This window comes from Leiobunum rupestre, chromosome 6 (assembly GCF_980474605.1).
Source record: "Leiobunum rupestre chromosome 6, qqLeiRupe1.1.hap1, whole genome shotgun sequence".
Lineage (NCBI taxonomy): Eukaryota > Metazoa > Arthropoda > Arachnida > Opiliones > Sclerosomatidae > Leiobunum > Leiobunum rupestre.
In genome coordinates this window covers 54750400-54768301 of record NC_143389.1, presented here as the reverse complement: position 1 = coordinate 54768301, position 17902 = coordinate 54750400, and the positions used below count along the sequence as shown (strand labels likewise).

Genomic DNA, 17902 nt, shown 5'->3' with positions numbered 1-17902 from the left:
AATAGAAAAGCATTTTCATTATATATGCATCCTTATCTTTAAGCGAAATATCATATACTTCTGATTTTAAAGACCTTTTTTTCGACTCTGAAACTAAATAGCCCTGACTTCTGACTTTTATAGAAACGGATTTTTCGCGAAGTTTTTAAATCTAGAAACCGTACGAATACGGTTAAAATTCTTATCAGACGCTGAAAATAGAAATCTTACAGTTTTCAGTAACTTTGCCTCTTAAAACAGTATTAATAACACCAAATACTTCCTGAAGTAAATAAAACATATCTTACGAGTGAAGTATCCACTTATCTATACTTCTAACGCCATACGCTTGAAACATGTATCTTCGCAGTCTCACGCGGCTTTTTCCATAGGTTGAAATAATGTGAATATACCTCACATATTCAGTTTCTAAAACATCGATAAACGTGATGTACGCAGTGTAATTTTTCACATATTAAGCGTACTAATACACACGGTTTGGCGAGAAAAATAGCGCCCATTGGAAACTTCTTAGAACAAGCGAAGGTTACGTGTTTCATTTAAAGAGTAAGTTGCAAATAGATTTTCGGAATAGAAACTTAACTACTTAATATTTTTAAAACTATGTAAGCACAAACGTACAAAAATTAGTTGTAGAATCCCATAATTCTATGGGAAATGTTTCGGATTTGACCACGGAATCAGTAGCATCTACATTTTGTATCAAAGCCTAAACTTTATGTTGGGGATAGCGGCCAATGAGAAATAACGTGTAGCCAATTGTTTTGGCGTTCTACTAATAGGTGCTTCTATAAAATACGGGAAGTCACGTGACAATGTTTTGTCCACGTCACTTACAAGGAGAGTACCCGAGGTGTTTATTGCCGATTTAGTTCAAAGTCGGCCGTAATGTGGACCTATATGAGATATGAAATTTCCCAAAAGGAAACGTTGCACTACCCATTAGATTTGCCATGGCAACCGAAAATGTTTTTGACCACTTACAACCAAAATAAGATTTTTCCCTTATTTTACCCAAAATTTGTTACAAATTTACCCTAAAAATGTTTCAATTTACCCAAACTTGATGAAATTTACCTAAATGTGGTCCAAATTACACATTTCGTGATTTTCAAAAATTTTCAAAATTTTCGGACCCTGTGAAACCGAGAAAATCCCATGCTTTTTTAAATGGAGATTTTATTGTTTTAAGTGATCAAAAACATTTTCGGTTGCTATAGCAAAACGAATGGGTAGTGCAACGTCTCCTTTTGGGAAATTTCATATCTCATATAGGTCTACATTACGCCCGACTTTGAACAAAATCGGCAATAAACACCTCGGGTACTCTCCTTGTTAGCTGTAGCTCTTGAAGATAGCACGCGCTGCAGTCGCGAGACCCTTCGGAATCTGAAACCCGGGTGCAAAACTCGCGTGCAAGTAAAGCGCATAAATAACTGGCGCTCGTGACGCAGATAAAACATTTTATACTTCTAATTTTTATTGTTTTATTTTATAGAAACACCTATTACTTCTAATTAACTACGAAACGGAAAGCAACGAAACTTGATATTTGGGTATTTTAAACGTAAACGCTTCGTTTAATAACAAAATTAAGGCGCTAACGAATAATTTGCAACTTACTCTTTAAATATAGATACTTCTCTAGTAACTGATACGTTTAGCACACGTAAAGTTATATAGTGACGACTGTTAAAACATAGTACCATCACCAATAGAAACGTGAAACTAAGCCCAAAAAGTTTAAAGTGTTAAAACGCCAAGAAGCGTTCGGTAACTCTCACTTGTACGGTGGCGATGTTGTAACTGCGGATGCGAAGTCTCTCTCGTTCTTTGAGGGTTTCGGTTTAAAAAGAGGCGCACGTACACTCTTCGCGTAATATTATAGAATTTTTTTCCTTATTTTCCTTCCGGTAAAAAAGAAAAGAAAAAAAAAGTTAATCAGGACCGGTTTCGGTTTTCGCGTACGAATCGTTCGGTGGCGCGCTCGTCTTTGAAATTCGGCTGGCGAACGCGGCGAAGACCACTGTAGGATTTTTGGGGAACACCCACCGTCAACACCCACAAAGGGACGATAAGGGGGGCAATCGCGAGAGAGAAGACCCTCCTAAGGCTAGCTCCTTCTTTAGCTAACAAGTTTTTCGTTATAAAGTCATCGTTTTCATTTTAAATTGATTGGATCATCTGTGAATAAACCTCGTAAAAATAGTTAAAAGGGTTAAAATTAGCTAAAAAAGTTTACTTGAACTAATAATTTGCGGAAGTAGGCTTCTCCCTGAACACCGGGGTATTGGCAGTAGAACGCTAGATTAGCGATGGAGAAAATATAAGGAATCGTGCTGTAAAGCAATTTTATGTATACCAGCGGAAGAATGGGGGCTGACGAAAAGGGGGTAGACACGGGTATTTTTCCGTTGGTGAAGTAGCGTCTCTCTAAGACGTCATCAAGCCGTTTCACTCGCAAAACAGACACGGTGTCGACCACCATTCTTCCGCTGGTGTTATAGATAAGCCGAGTTCGATCCCAGCTTGTGGCACTTACGAGCAACAAACACAGCACCCCACACAAGGAGAACGCAAGCCGTCAAAAGTCGTGCATTTTGTTGTGTACAGTTTTCATTGGTTAGACGATTTAGCGCCTGCTGCCGTCGGAAGGGGAAAATTCAGAAATTTTCTACTCCCCGCCCGTAAAACGTTCAGCGTAATGGTTCGTCCAACGAAGTTTGTACACAACACTGCCTTAGCGTGTTTAAAGGCTAGCTGCGTTCTCCTTGTGTTTGTTGCTCCTAGGTGGCACTGAGTGAAAACTCGGAACCACTCTTTCCATTTTGAGTTTGTAAGTTATCTCACTGCTCTTTCCCCCGAGCTCTTCGGTTTCCCCTTTCCATAAAAACTTGCTGAAATTAACGCTAATAGCAAGTGTACGGAGCTATTGGCTCGCGTGGCAGGAACGGCTTGCCACCACCCTTCTACGCAATTTAACCCGGCCACCGGTAATTGGCGTCACTAGTTGACTTATGCCTGTATGGTTCTTTGGGTATTAGCTTAGCTGATTATTATTATTTGGTGGTTTGTTGCGTATAGGTAATATTTAAAATTGTAGGGGTCTAACGATACTAACGTAAAAAACGCGTTGTGGGTAGATAATCTTTAAAAATGTGTTGCAACAAGACTCCTTAGCTTTTCTCCATGGCAGACCCAACCGTGATGTGTTTCGCGGAGATGGTGCGCCTTTGTCCTTGAACACCAACAGATTGAAGGTTTCTACGATACGGCCTGTATTTTTAATTAGTCGGAAGAACCTCTTATTAATTGCGTAAAGGGCATTAAACTTGATCCTTTTTTCAATGGAAATTTTCCAAATCTTTTCCATTGAATTATTATTTGGGGCGTCACTGAAACCGAAAACGGCTTTTTAAGTTCATCTTTATAATAACAGAAGTATAAAATAAATCTTGCTAGAGAAGTATCCATGTTGGGAATAAAATTGGAACGTGTACCATCGCAGGCTCGAAGTGGGTTATAATGGACGCTGTACATGACATCGCGGCTGAAAATATATCGCATGTATTACGATTTGAATTTTGAAATGTAAAAATGACATTTATAACATTTATTTATAAACCATAATTTTAACTAATCAAATCAAATCATTTTTTATTAGTAGTTTTTTAGGTTTTTTACTAGCGACAAGGACCATATAAAGAGTAACTTGCACGTAAGGCTCGGTGTCTTCTTGGACCAATTAACTGTAGGGGCAGTTCGGCTACCCTAAAAATGCATCATCACTTGCGCATGTGCGTCTCTGGTTTGGTTTCTACACACAATCCCAAAGGATTTGTGTGTATTAATTTCACCATAAGTGTATAATATTGTTACATAAGTTTGACACTTCCTATTCTTCACATGCAAAAGACAGACTGCATTACGGGCTTCGTCGCCATTTTGCGTCCGCTTGCTAACGCGTCACACGTAGCCTTTGACTAGGCAGATATTTTATTCTTATGATGACTGCGTTACTATAGCTCTCAGTAAAATATTCCCCAAAGTGACAAACTTATCGTATAATATTATAGACGTCAATCTATTGAAAATTCATGTCCTCGCCGGCATTGCTAACATTTGCGAGATCGTTTTTAAATTAAGATAAACTTTGTTGTAAATTATGTTTTAGTTAGTACTGATTATTAATAAAAAATACGTTAACAAATTTTAATTTTAAGTGAGATTTCTGGCCAATTCGCGGGACCCAAAAAAACACGCGTACGCGCTATTGTGGTATTTGAATTTCGTACCAATTGATACCGGTGCCATCTAACTCCCAAAAAATTCGTTCGCGTGTCGCTACCTCATTTCCAAAACCAGGTAACTCTAAAATTTCATTTTTCGATAAAATTCATTTAAATTCATGTGTTCGCGTTTCGCTTCCTTATTTCCAAAAACAGGTTATTTGAAAAATTGTTTTTCTATAAAATTCCTCTTGGGTTTGTTAAGTTAATGTACAAGATGATTGGAAATTTGTTCAAATTTAAATTTGTGCGTAAAGAAACTAAATATTTTTTAAAAATCAACGGTATTTATTGTGCACAGTAATTAAAATTCAAAACCCGACTATAGTTTCGGCTTGTTTAGGTCATCTTCAGGGGGACAATAAATACCGTTGATTTAAAAATAATAATTTAATTTAAAATATAGTTAATACATTGGGGGGATTCTGTGTACTTAAATGTCCGGGACATCTGTTTTTTTTTTGTTTAATATAGTCACTCATTGTGATACCTTCGCACATGTGCAGACGCGATAATTCCTACTTTCCCCAACAGGGTGATGGCAATAAGCGTTTGCGCGCTTACTCGGAAAATTTAGTCGCACCGCAACGTCCCAACAACTAATTAGTTCAAGACGTATTAATACTTCTTTGGAAATTACTGAATCACTTTTACATTGTTTTTTTATTTTATGATGCAAACTCTCACTTTGTAATAATTTGGCCAATTAGTGACAAACATTAGTTTAAAAACGGAAAATATTAAAAAGATATTCCTTTTTTTGAATATAAGTTACTAGCCTAATTATTACACTGAAACACATATCGATTTACGCTAGATGGTCGCTAGTTACGTTAAACCAATCGTTGCGCCTGTTAATTTCCATCCCCTTTAAAAGAGACAATAATATAGTCAAGCAGACGAATTTAAGTGCCACTAGTTTGATTTTGTAAATGTAGATGGCATTTTTTTAAAATTTTTAATAGGGACACGATTAATTATTTATTTCTGGTATTACCAAGGATCCTATATATTAATACATTTGATGATAGTAAAAATCATCGGAATAATGGTACATTCACCCAATATTCATTACTTTAGAATCATTTAAATCGACCTAGCTTACGTAATTGACTTTCTAATTATTCTTTTATTTTAAACGGCGTGTGTAGAATATACGAGGAAATATTAAACTTATTATTTACCATGGTGAATATTAGTAGAAATTATGTTTAATTCAGAGAAAACGGCATGGTATTAGAAGATAAAACTTATTTTATACAAGACGTTTCGAGCCGAGGCTCTTCTTCAGTCGTTCGTTACTGAACGACTGAAGAGCCTCGGCTCGAAACGTCTTGTATAAAATAAGTTTTATCTTCTAATACCATGCCGTTTTCTCTGAATTAAACATAATTTCTACTAATACGAGGAAATGATATAATAGATAGGTTAAGCCCGCGTTAGAAAACGCGTAGGTCGAACGTATAGTAGAATTGACGTAGATTTATTGCACGCAGACTGTTTTCCCTGCAAGGTCTCCGCCCTCCAAGCGTTTTCTAGCACGTTCTTAACCTGTCTAGTAGCAAAAGTGGCTTTGTGTTTGAAGTGGAGCCGACCTTGACTTCCTGGTCCGTTTTTATCGAGTTTCGAGGGCTGCGCTCTCCTGCCTTCCGGATATTTGAATAATGTACAGAAACCCTTTAATTTCAAAGCGTTCTTTTGATCGAGCCGCCCTTATTATCAATAGATTCGGAAAAAAACCGGATGGTTAACTCGAGGAAAACTCATTGAAGAAGCGCTCTGATGAAAAATAAAAACATACAAACACGAGATTACACGACCCTCTTCGTCTTTCATTCAGAAAAAGAAAGAGGTCTCAATTAAAATATCGAGTTTTTATTTTTCCAGAAGTATATAATACATCTCATACAAAAATATTAAACAATCTACCTTCCTAAGCTAGAGGCACTTTTCTCTGAGCGCGAAATTCCCTCCAAATCATCGAGCATGCGTATGATGCGTAGACCATATCTCCGCTCAAAATTTACCAACTATATAAAATTTAAAAAATATATATACACATGAAACTATGTTTTAGTCTGTAATAGTTTTAGAAAGTTAGTATATGATGTATTTCTCTAATTAAATATGGCGCCAAAAAGATTTGTCATTTTGGCGCCACTGAGGTGACCAAAAATAAACTAAAGTAAAAGGAGGTAATTTTAAGCAGCATTCGACTGATATATAAATTTAACTAAATTCAAAGTCACATTTATCAGATAATTCAAAATTTAAATGTATTGTTTCAACGTTGATAAGAAAATGTAGATGTCGTTACTAACGAACCTTTCGCGCGCCATTTCTCAATCTATATACTGAGCGCGCGTTAGTGTGTCTACGCCGCTACGCGCCGTTAGGTTAGATCTGTTATTTAATTTATCGCGTGCGTTTGTGCCTACGAGACTGATATATTATTTTAACCCTTAATCGGAAGTAGCGTTTTCAACGGGAACAGCCGCGTTTTCTGCCGTACTAAATTCCCCGATAGCAAACTTAACATCGCCGTTGTACTACTTACTATCAGATTCTAGTCTAGTCATCGCTTATTCACGACGGAGTGAGATCGAAAGCTACGCCCCGTTTACCGCCTTTAGTGAAAATTAAGCTTTCTCTTTCGCGTTGCTATAGGTATATTCTCTTCCAACTCCATCCACCAGCAGCGCGCGACGTTTTGGTTACAAAAATAGACGCAAAATCAAATCGGAGGCCCCAGTTTTCCCTTCTTGGCAACGCCGGCGAAATCGGCAGATATTTAAGCCTTGGCCCGAGAAAAACCGATCGCGAATAACGCAGGCGAGTACAAATCGTGATAAGGCCGCTACGCAGCCCTATTGAATCCGTTTAATATTTGAGAAAAAGGGCCGAAAGTAACGTTATTTTCGCGATTAAATGTTTACCGGCGGTACGAATCGTTTCGTCGGACGTACGCCCAAAAACCTAGTCAAATGTACCCGAAAATTCCTATCGAAAAGGGTCGTGGAAGAAGCGGCTAGAACCGAAAGTCGCAATTTCAGTGTCGGGAGAAATAATAGAGCGGTCGTAGACGGGAATGCGTACCGACGAATTGAACCTTCTTTATTTTCGCGGCGTACGCCCGAAAACGTCTACGCCGCTAACAACGCGTTTTCTTGGAGTTCTAAACGGGCTTTCCACATCTCCGTCGCTCTTGCCACCAACTCTCACGCTAAACAAGTTTTTATGCCGGCCGAAGAGTTCATCCGTGCGAAAGAAAAACTCACTGATTCGGCAGCCGCGGGAATCAGGTGGGTTTACGGGGTACACCAAACCCCTTCCACTAAATTTCAATCTTTATTTTTATATCTGGTACGTTGACGATTCAAACCCTCGGGGTTAGAAATAGAGAGATGAAAAGACGTTGCGTTTTTTCTACTTCTCCATAACCAAAAAATTGGTTTGGTCCCAGGCAGTCTAGCGCCATCGAGCTAATTACGTTGGTATAACCTCCATCCGGCGCGTCTGTAATCCAAATAGGAAGGTTATCCCTGTAGAAAAAATAGCGCGAAAACGCCTTAGCCCGCAGTCCCGCTTCTAAGCGATGTCTATAATCTCTTTTCTATTTGAAACCTCTCTTCTACACTTTAAAAAAAATGTTAGCGTGTAGCCACTATGATAATTAGAAAATTTGATACACTCGGAGCTATTTTTAAAATACTCGAGGCCACGTGTTTAAGTTCTATAATATCGCCCAAGCTATTTTTTTTTGTAAAAAAGGGTTTTCTTTTCATCTTACCGTACAGAGAGGCATTAAATCCGCTTATAATAATGAAATAAATTACCGTGATCAAAATTGAAAAAGGTTTATGACCCCGGGTCCGCGACGTACCGAGTAACCCGACGCGCGCGTTACAAAAACTAGAACGTTTCACGTTTGTATATTTCTTTTCACGCAGCGAAATCAAGGAAAAAAATGTCGAAGATGTACTATTTGATATGTTCAAGACGGAAAAAGAAACTCTACCTGTTGGGAAATTTTTGTCAGTACGTATTTGTTTAACACTCGTCTTTCTAGAGTAGGTCAAAAATAGGCCAAAACGTCCGTAGATAATTTAGTCAGCGTTAATTTCTACGTAGGCCTTATCGTCGACTGGACTGAAAAAGAGCGACCCTCGCTTGAAAGAAATGATGAATAATTTGCGGATAGTGCACAAGGCCAAGCAGGATTCGGGCTCTCCGGAATCTCTCTACCTGGATCGGGAAACGTTCAAAAAGTATTACCCTAAACTGCTTCCATTATTATGGCATAAGTGTATAATATTGTTACATAACTGAGACATTTCTTATCCTTCACATGCAAAAGTTTTACTGAGAGTTATTCGTTGCCGTTTTGCGTCCGTTTGCTAACGCGTCACACGTAGCCTTTAGCAGCGCCTCGCTAGGGGGATATTTTCTTTTTGTGATGACGTCATTCCGTTACTAACTCTCAGTAAAATATTCCCCAAACTGACAAACTAATGGAACAATATTATAGACTTATGATATGGACATAAGTTAATAATTAAGTTTCGAATAAGTGCTTCAGTTGCCTATCTTCCGCGTGTTCAATTTTTACTTTGAGTTATTTCTTCCATGACTTGGTGAACTTCGGTCTTCATAAGATAGGGGGAAGGTAATTTTATCCCACTGACTTCCGGAATTGACGTTTTGTTTTTAAGTGTTGTAATTTTATCACTAGATGCGCTTATATTTTTTGGGTGTGACGTCAATTTTATGTCACTCCACACGTTTCTGTTATTATTATTATTATTATTATAAGTATTATAATAACAATAATTATGCCAATTAGGAAAAATTATATGATTTTCAGAGCTATTGCGCAATCTAGGTGTAGTTCTCTGCACAGAGCCCCCTAGTGTCTAAATATGCCTATAGCGAAATATACTAGTACTAAGGACGATAACACGCTATTCAGTTCGAGTGCGAGTCCAAGTCGCAGCTGGACGAGAATGTCAGTGTCCAAAAAAGGTTCGGTTATGTGTATTAATGTTACTTATGTTATTTTTATTATTATTATCTGACGCACTTTTGGGACGAAATTATTGACCCCCAAATGGGATGGTAATAGAGTAATGGCAGTGCTACGTCACACGACGTCACCCATGCTTTTTCCTATTCATAAAAAATTTACGCCCACAATGGCAGCCATGACCAAAGCTACGGAATGCTACTACTCTATACTAACTTATACCTACGCGCATCTTTTGTTTTTCATAGCGTGATACGTGAAAATATCGTGCTAATCAGTCGAGCATTCCGACATCATTTCGTGATCCCAGATTTCCAAGACTTTGTCAAGTACATCGAAGACTTGTACTGGAAATGCAAAGTCAATTCCGGCGGAAAGGTACGTTAGCATAATCCTTTTCCAAAGGCGCCATTTCCTAAATGTCCCGACGAATAAGCAGGGGCGTACCGAGTGGTTGTGGCGCCCCCGGCGATGTATGTCATTAATAAAATAAATTAGGAATACATATTCATTTATCCCTTACAAATTACGTCGTTAATTCTGTTCTGCTGATAATTATAAACTGATTAAATTCGCAGCGAAATCCAGATGAAATCATCCTTCGACAGTGTTCTGTCATTAAGGACGTTAAAAACTAAATTCTACGCGCGCATTAATTCGAAACGTTAAACGCGTCTAAATGACCTTTAGCAACATTTGAATATAAGCGACGTATACTGGTTATTTCAAAAGGTTCTGCAAAAATCTTAAGGAGTTGTAGGGGGTGAGTTGAGAAGTATGCCTGTTTTTCCCCCCATTTTCCTACGATGAGTTAAAAGAGTGCCAGAGAGCTTCAAAGTGTGGCCTACTAGCCCCTGGAAGTAGGCTGCAACAAGCATGGGATTATCCATATTTAAAAGGTTTCCCCTATGTTTCAAAAGGGGTTTGTAAAATCAAAAGGAAAATAAATATGTATGTATCCCGGTTCGGGTACCTTTCCTGGTAAAGACGTTGTGCAGCCAAGGCATTGCCATCTGCTAGTCCATACACGAGATGAATTACCGCCAGTTCTTCCGAAGTAAACTCCATTGTTGCAGTTCGAAAGAGATTATAACTCGTGGTCCTTCACGACTTTGAATACTGTTTAAGTTTACTTTTTTACGCTGGTTACCTCGATTTGTTTACAAAGTCCTTTTTTACCTATCACACGAACCCCAACCTTAATGTTCGCGTTTCCCAGCTGCTTGGTTTTGCGCTTGTTGCAGCCTACTTCTAGGGGCTAGTAGGCCACACATTGAAGCTCTCTGGCGCTCTTTTCACTCATCGTAGGGAAATGGGGTAAAACAGGCATACTTCTCAACTCACCCCCTACAACTCCTTCAAATTTTTGCATAACCTTTTCAAACACCCTGTATAGCTGGAATAGTTTTGGACCTTTTGGCGCCCCTCCTGAAGCGCCCTCTATCGGTACGACTCTGCAAATAAGACCCTCGTAATGATTTAATTTTTGTACCGTAGGTTGCCTCGTACATTCCTCAGTTGTCCAAGTACAACCCCGACTATTGGGGGATTAGTCTTTGTACCGTTGATGGCCAAAGGTAACTATCACCGTTCGATCCACGTCCGCGGTGTCTTGATGGCGTTCTCCTTGTCAGATTTTCAATTGGCGACACAGAGGTGCCCTTCACGATCCAGTCTTCGGGAAAACCGATCAATTACGCCATCGCGCTGAGCGAACTGGGAGCGGACATCGTCCACCAATTTATCGGGCAAGAACCCAGCGGCAGAATGTTCAACGAGCTCGTTCTCGACTACAACAGTGAGCGATCTACGTTTATCACTCTTTTCTTTAAACAGGGTTGCCATACGCCAGGGAAATGTCAGGGAATTTAAAAATGGGCCGAAAAAGTCAGGCAATTTAGAGAATTTGTAAAAAGTTAGGGAATTCAGTTTAATCTTGACACTTTTTTAAGGTAATTTTATTTTTGATCTATGGCAAATTCTGTTATTATTATTTAGATCCTTGAAAGGTTTTTTAAAGTTCAAATAACTTTTGTACTGAAATATAAGTTGATGAAATTTATTAACTTCTGATAAATGTAAAAGTTAAAAACAGTCCAATTTTGGCCTTAAAAAGTCAGAGAAAATAACTTAAAATGGTCAGGGAAAACAGGGAATAGTCAGGGAATTTGAATCTGAGAATATTGTGGCAACCCTGTTGAAATGGGGGAAAATTTTAAAAATAGGGAGGGAAAATACGAGAATTGAAATTGGTTACGTTACTTAAGCAAACATTTATTGACTTTAAAACGTTAACTTTAACGCTAGATTTCGCTCTTGACTACGGTAGGCAAACAACGTTTCTGAGACGGCTAAAAAAAATATTTCCCGGAAATTTTTTTATAGACATTTTTATTAAATGATTTATTTTAAGGACCCCCTGATTTTTTTAAGAGCCATTGGCCCCAGGACTCCCGCTATTTTCAAGTCTGGTATTAACGGAAGTGGTTTAATAACGCCACTTCCGTGTTCATCATGGTGACATCCACGGCAGTTTTCGGGATGCAGACACTATTTACGTTTTGTAGAAGAGCGAGAAAAGGAAATTACCTATTAAGCCTTATCTTTTCCGTTGGTAGATGGCGCGTAAGTCACTTCCCGCGCGCACATCTTATTTCTGAAGTGGCGCTGTCGATAGCTTTTACCCCTGCAAGGTTTTCTCCTATAACATAGGGCCATCATACAAGCGCGCGTGTCGGTGAAGACGAACGCGTAGGTGTATCAGCAGTTTCGCCAAATCCCGGGGCGATTCCCGCATCTGGGAAGATCATGTTATGTAAATGTCATCCGCAAAGAAAGAAAAATATCTGAAAGAACGATGAAGAAATCTGGGGTGTTTCATTTCGTACGATAACGCGATAGAATTATTCTTATTTGGGGACTTTAATGCTTTTTTCCACGATAATTTTATCTAATCGTTAATCCAGCTCGCTTTAATGGTTTTGTATTTTATTTTTAGACAGAGAACAATAGAAACGATTATATATAATGAGCTTAATACCTTGAAAACTATAACGCGTGGTGTCAGCGTGTTAAATAGGATTAGGGGAAACATGACCTTTTCAATGTAGTTCCACTGTTCTAATCATTTATTCCGTTTTTTTTCGTGGTGTTTTCCTCGTCTGGGATGAAATCCGCTATGCAGAGAAACCTCATAATCCGATGGTCAACGCCGGCGCCATTGTTGTCTGCTCGCTTTTACTTTACTTAGTCGAGGTAGGTTTATCCTTCTTTCGAGACATTAGCCATACGTACGGCTTCTGACTCCACGGAGAAAACCCCAGGAGTGATGCTGTAAAACGTTTTCAAATCGTCGCGTGGATACCAGTCCGAAAGTGGGAGCTGACAAAAATGTCTCCCAGAAAGGAGGTGAGAGTGTCCGCTAGGAAAATAAGTCGGCTTGACGTCATCACGCGTAAGAAAAGCCAGTTGTCGACTACCATTTTCGATATCCCACGTACATTTGGCAATACGACTCCTTACTTTCCTCCATGACTGAATTGGCGACCGTAGAAATCCTTGAGACAAAAACGGGGTCGGTTGATAAACACACTGACTAGCTATAAGAAATAAGCCTATTAATTTTGTTGTTTTTGTTTATCTCTACGGTCGTTAATTCAAATATTTATTTTTGTATACTTGAACAGAAGACAATTGATTTTATTTTCCAATCTTTTACAGCCCGAAATGAGGGTATCCGAAAAATTCGATTGGGTATTTTGATTTACATTAACCTCTATTTAAATCTTACAAAACCTTTACGACGCTGAATTATTGTGTGTTTTTTTTTTAGATTCTACACTATTATAAGGCTATGGCAGGCGGAGAATACCTAGGATTTAATAATGCTACGTAAATAAGATTTAATATTCGCTGTTGGGAAAGAGGTAATGCCTCCCTCATCCGCAATTCCCAATCGTGTCCCACCGTTAGCCTAATACGAATACAGGAGGGATGAGTTATGGAATTGCAAAGGGCGGAGACTCTCTTTTCAGTACACATATACATTTTGTGTATAAGCTTATGATGATTTTCCATAAGTGTGTCAGTAATTACCGATACCCACGTGCAGCACCGTAACCAGGATTTGATTTCAGGGTGGGCACGCAATGGAAACAAATAAAAAAAAAATAAAAAATTGTACATACAACCATACGGTCCAGGGTGGGCACGGCCCGACCGCCCCCCCCCCCCCTGGTTACGGCCCTGCCCACGTGTGGAGTCATTACCATAAACGATATCTAAAATAAAACAAATTATTACGTTCCAAAAAAATGTGTGGTCATCGAGCTGTCCGACATTTGAAAATTTTGCGTACGGGATTTTGAATTTAAGTGTGATTTCAGAAATCAGAAACTGATTTTGAGAGATTTTATAGCACAATTTTCGATTTGATTTCTGGTTTTTCAGGCTGATTTCGAGATTTGGGAACTGAATTTCTCCCAGATTTCGGGATTTTCAAGTTGATTTCCAGATTTTCTCTTGTGTACGGTATTTGTACGAATGTCGGACTCCTCGGTGGTCATTCTAGAAATGACCCTCAGTAAACATTTAAGACGCGGAAGATAGGGAACTGACACACTTATGCTAAATGTAGTTATTAACTTATGGTGTTGTACGATAGATTCCTATCGGAACGAGAAGCGGCGGATAGAAACTACGCCATAGCTTTTTACATGAAAGAAAACAAGTGCTACCCGGAGAAGGCCAATCTCAAAGACGTCATGGACTTCTACTTTCAAGTAGGTTTCCGGTCTCGTTACCTGGTGGTTCGATCCACACGGATTGACTTACTATCTAACATTGATCGAATTATCAGGTGGGAAGGCGCGTGTAAAGACCACCTTCGTATTCGGACAATACGTTAATCTCCCCCGGGGTATAGTCCACCAAAAGAATTAAAGTTGATGCTTATAGACGCTCCGAGGACGTTGGTATTGATCTAAAGCGCTAACCCACTTTTTCCGTTGCCAAGATGTGTTCCTTGGAGGTCAACTGCGAGTCCATGAGCGTCGTCGCTTCCACTCTGGCCAACGGCGGCATTTGTCCCACCACTGGTCAACAGGTCATCGATAGTCACGCAGGCCGGGACGTGCTGTCACTCATGCACTCCTGCGGAATGTACGACTATTCCGGACAGTTCGCCTTTAACGTAAGTATCCGAGTCAAGATTAGAATGTATTCAACCTTGGAATGACCTTCATTCATTTACGCGTCTACTCCCGCAGGTCGGCTTACCAGCTAAATCTGGGGTGTCCGGTTGTACGATGATAGTGGTGCCGAATGTCATGGGCTTGGCGCTGTGGTCGCCCCCTCTCGATTCCTACGGTAACTCGGTCAGGGGAGTCCAGTTTTGCGAGGTGCGTTCTTATAAGACCCAGAACTTTCTATAGAGAGGTCAGCGCATTTCTCTATCTCTACCGTATAGCGTATTTCAACCCTGTCATAACAAACGTAGTTTGTTCGTGGTGGAGGAAATATCCCTTGAACCCGTCGCGCCATCTAATGACCGCTAATGGTTATAATATTATTTTTAGAGCGAAAGTTATAGTAGACTGTGCCATATATTGAATCTTAACATTTTAATATATTATATAACTTCTGTTTATTTATTACGATATTATGAAAACTTAAGAAGACAATATCCTTATTTGTAATTGTAACATAAAATAATTTATTTCATATAATTTCTTATGTGTGTTTTGTGTCATCATTATAGATGGCGCAAAGCGGCACAGATATATCTTTCCCCGGTCTAAATCTGAAGAAACAATACTCGGGTGTACGCCGACCTCTTCATAAAAAGATCCTGGTTTGACTTTCAACGCGAATTTAATTTAATTACTCTTACGCCTTCAGGAGTTGATTCGAATCTTCAATTTTCACCATTACGACAATCTGAGGCACACTGCTCAGAAGAAAGATCCCAGGCGACAAAAATACGAGACCAAAGGGATGAAAATAGTAAGTTTGCTCTTTAGCGCCGCCAGTGGTGACGTCACGGCCATGAGAAGGTGGGTGGTTCGTTGTTCTTAGTGAGTGGCCGTCGAACGCTGGACAACGTTAATGGTCATTATTTTAATAAAACAGGCATTATTTATCCGGGATGGACATGGGTCAAAGTGATTATGACGGCCGAACCGCCCTTCACTTAGCCGCGTCCGAAGGTCATTTAGAGGTCGTCGAGTTTCTGCTCAAGGTCTGCGGAGTAGAACACAAACCTAAAGACAGGTAAATTTTAATCTCACTCTATTGAGGTGAGTGTCCTTATGGTGATTTATTTAATAGGTGGGGTCATACGCCGATAGACGAAGCCGTAACTTTTAAACACACCGAAGTGGCCAATTTCCTGGAAAAATGGGACAGTATGCGCGAAGACGAGCGCAAGCAGCACGCGTCCACCGATGACCTTGGCGTCACCTTCCCCGGAAAGACGGGCAAAGATAGAGTTCCCACTCCTACCCAAGAAAATTAGACGGTTCTTGTATTCCTTTAGTCAGAAATATATTCCTTTATAAGACGCGCCACTTGCTTTAGGTTTTTCAAGGACCTTTCTATTTCATATTGATCCAAATTCGTTATTCAATCTCTCCTAGTCAATTTCGGTTGTAAATATAGCCTATTTAAATTATTGAGCTATTTTTGGATGTAGATATGGAAGTTTTCCTATCCACTTTAAGGTTTTTTTTTTATTTTAGTTTTATAAAGGGACACGCCCAAAATCATACTCGAAGGCTAGGATTATATGTGTCACTTTTGATAATATATCTTATAACCAATTAAGCCGACCCCATCCTGTCACCAACCGAAAACGTGGCGCCATCCCTAAATTCATCGCTGAACTAATAATTAACAAAACTATTGGAATCTAGAAACTGTCCTCTGTTTAATTGCCGTTCAGCATCGAACCCAGAGATGGCGGTAGTGCATCTAGGATGGAATCGGATTGTAAGGCTGCGTCCGCCCAACTTGTAAGAATTTGAGCGCCCCTTTCATTATTATTACATAATGCTTTGGTTTTATAGAATGTTCGATTTGTTCTTGCGGTTTAGATATACGATAGAAAAGAAAATGTGATGAATATTAGAAATGGTTATTGAGATAGTAGTAATAATAATAGAGAAGGTGGTATTTTATATACCGGTACGCAATGTTATAAGTGTACCAATTTTTAGGTTTAAATACAAAATTGCACACAATGTGTCCTCGTCTTTCATTTCGAACCTTTTCTCTCTAAATGTGAGTGGAAAAAATATTTAGAAAAAAAATCTCTGTGAAAGATTATCTAGAAAAAAAATCTCTGTGAAAGATTATTTAGAAAAAAGTCTGTGAATTTACAACAATCAACTAAATTTATTTTGAATATTCTCAGTTTTTAACTGTTGTGAACGTATATCGCAGAGAAAGACGAGAGGACAAAATGTTTCACGGGGTCTTCATTAATTGAAACGTTAGGCCTATCCATGATATTTTTGTTACGTTAGATTGTTCAGAATATTCCTTAAACTATTTCAAGTACTAGTCATTATTTTAAGTACGTTTACTAGAAGTTAATACTAGTGAATATTTTTACATGTTAACATTTACGGTTCCGAGCCAATATAGTCAATCCGCTCCTTGAACGCAATATCCGCCCCCCCCCCCTAATATATTTAAAACCACGCAAAAAGCTAATAACAAAATATTCGCCCAGAATTAAAAAGAGGACAGAATTGATGAGGCTGTTATGTCTTAAAGGATCTGGTTTTGTATCAAAATATTACAAATTTAAGGCCTAGACTATACCCAAAACGCGAAGAGAGGTTAATTTATTGATTTTTTAATTTACAAATTTTGTTTTATGTACATGATCGCGATGGCTATTGCGATGAAGTGTAATAAAATTTGGAAACGTATACAAGTTTTAGTTTTATTTAATTTTACTTTCTATAAAAAACTCGCCAAAGTTTTTCTGGATATTTGCTATATTTATTACAAGATAGTCACAAACCAACGCAATTTCAACATAAAGTGAATAAACAGGAAATATAACCTCTGGTATTTCTGTCGCCCTCTGAGGGTTCCAATAATGTCCGCTGCCGGCCATGGCCTTTCACACCTGCGGCGCTGATAATCGCTGATTGTGAAGGGAATAAAGGAAATTGATGGGGTCTTCCATAAAGAACGTGTTGGTGGCTCAATTCCCTTTAAGGGACTTTCAAGGAAGGTGTGAGTCGATTCAAAAAACGTCATCAGAGTGTATATTTGTAAATGCGAAGAACGGTGATCGAATGACGTATTTTAAATGGACTTCAACCACCCCACTATTTACTTGTGGCATTTTCTCTTTTCCTCATTTTAGTTGATGGCTCATCATCAGAATCAAGAAACGCTTTTCCAATTTTTGAATTCATGCAACCTATGATTCGCCCACGACCGCAACAATATTTTAGTCCACATTTATTATTATTTTCGCGACATAAACAAACTGACCGACTATGGCTAGATAAACAGTTGCCTTTACATTTGCAGAAAATCTCCATAATAAATATTTTAAGCTAAGCCTAAAATC

General features: G+C 38.8%; 1 protein-coding gene across 1 annotated transcript; it reads left to right on the top strand.

Moving 5' to 3' along the window:
* Nucleotides 1-6731: 6731 nt before the first annotated feature.
* GLS (glutaminase) lies at nucleotides 6732-17234 on the top strand. The gene is made up of 15 exons (XM_090177192.1): nucleotides 6732-7591; nucleotides 8240-8327; nucleotides 8421-8557; nucleotides 9561-9690; nucleotides 10810-10889; nucleotides 10947-11110; nucleotides 12497-12567; nucleotides 13033-13065; nucleotides 13145-13203; nucleotides 13976-14093; nucleotides 14327-14503; nucleotides 14580-14711; nucleotides 15211-15365; nucleotides 15442-15582; nucleotides 15640-17234. Exons 1-15 carry the CDS (start codon nucleotides 7218-7220, stop codon nucleotides 15824-15826), a joined length of 2046 nt encoding a protein of 681 aa, XP_090033318.1. The 5' UTR covers nucleotides 6732-7217; the 3' UTR covers nucleotides 15827-17234.
* The last annotated feature ends 668 nt before the right edge of the window (nucleotides 17235-17902 follow it).

Bases quoted from the DNA above. Each gene is read 5' to 3' on its own strand.
- GLS (XM_090177192.1), top strand. From the start codon at position 7,218: ATGTTTACCGGCGGTACGAATCGTTTCGTCGGACGTACGCCCAAAAAC. The intron at 9,691-10,809 runs GTACGTTAGCAT...TTTGTACCGTAG, and splicing joins AAGTCAATTCCGGCGGAAAG to GTTGCCTCGTACATTCCTCA. The intron at 14,504-14,579 runs GTAAGTATCCGA...CTACTCCCGCAG, and splicing joins CCGGACAGTTCGCCTTTAAC to GTCGGCTTACCAGCTAAATC.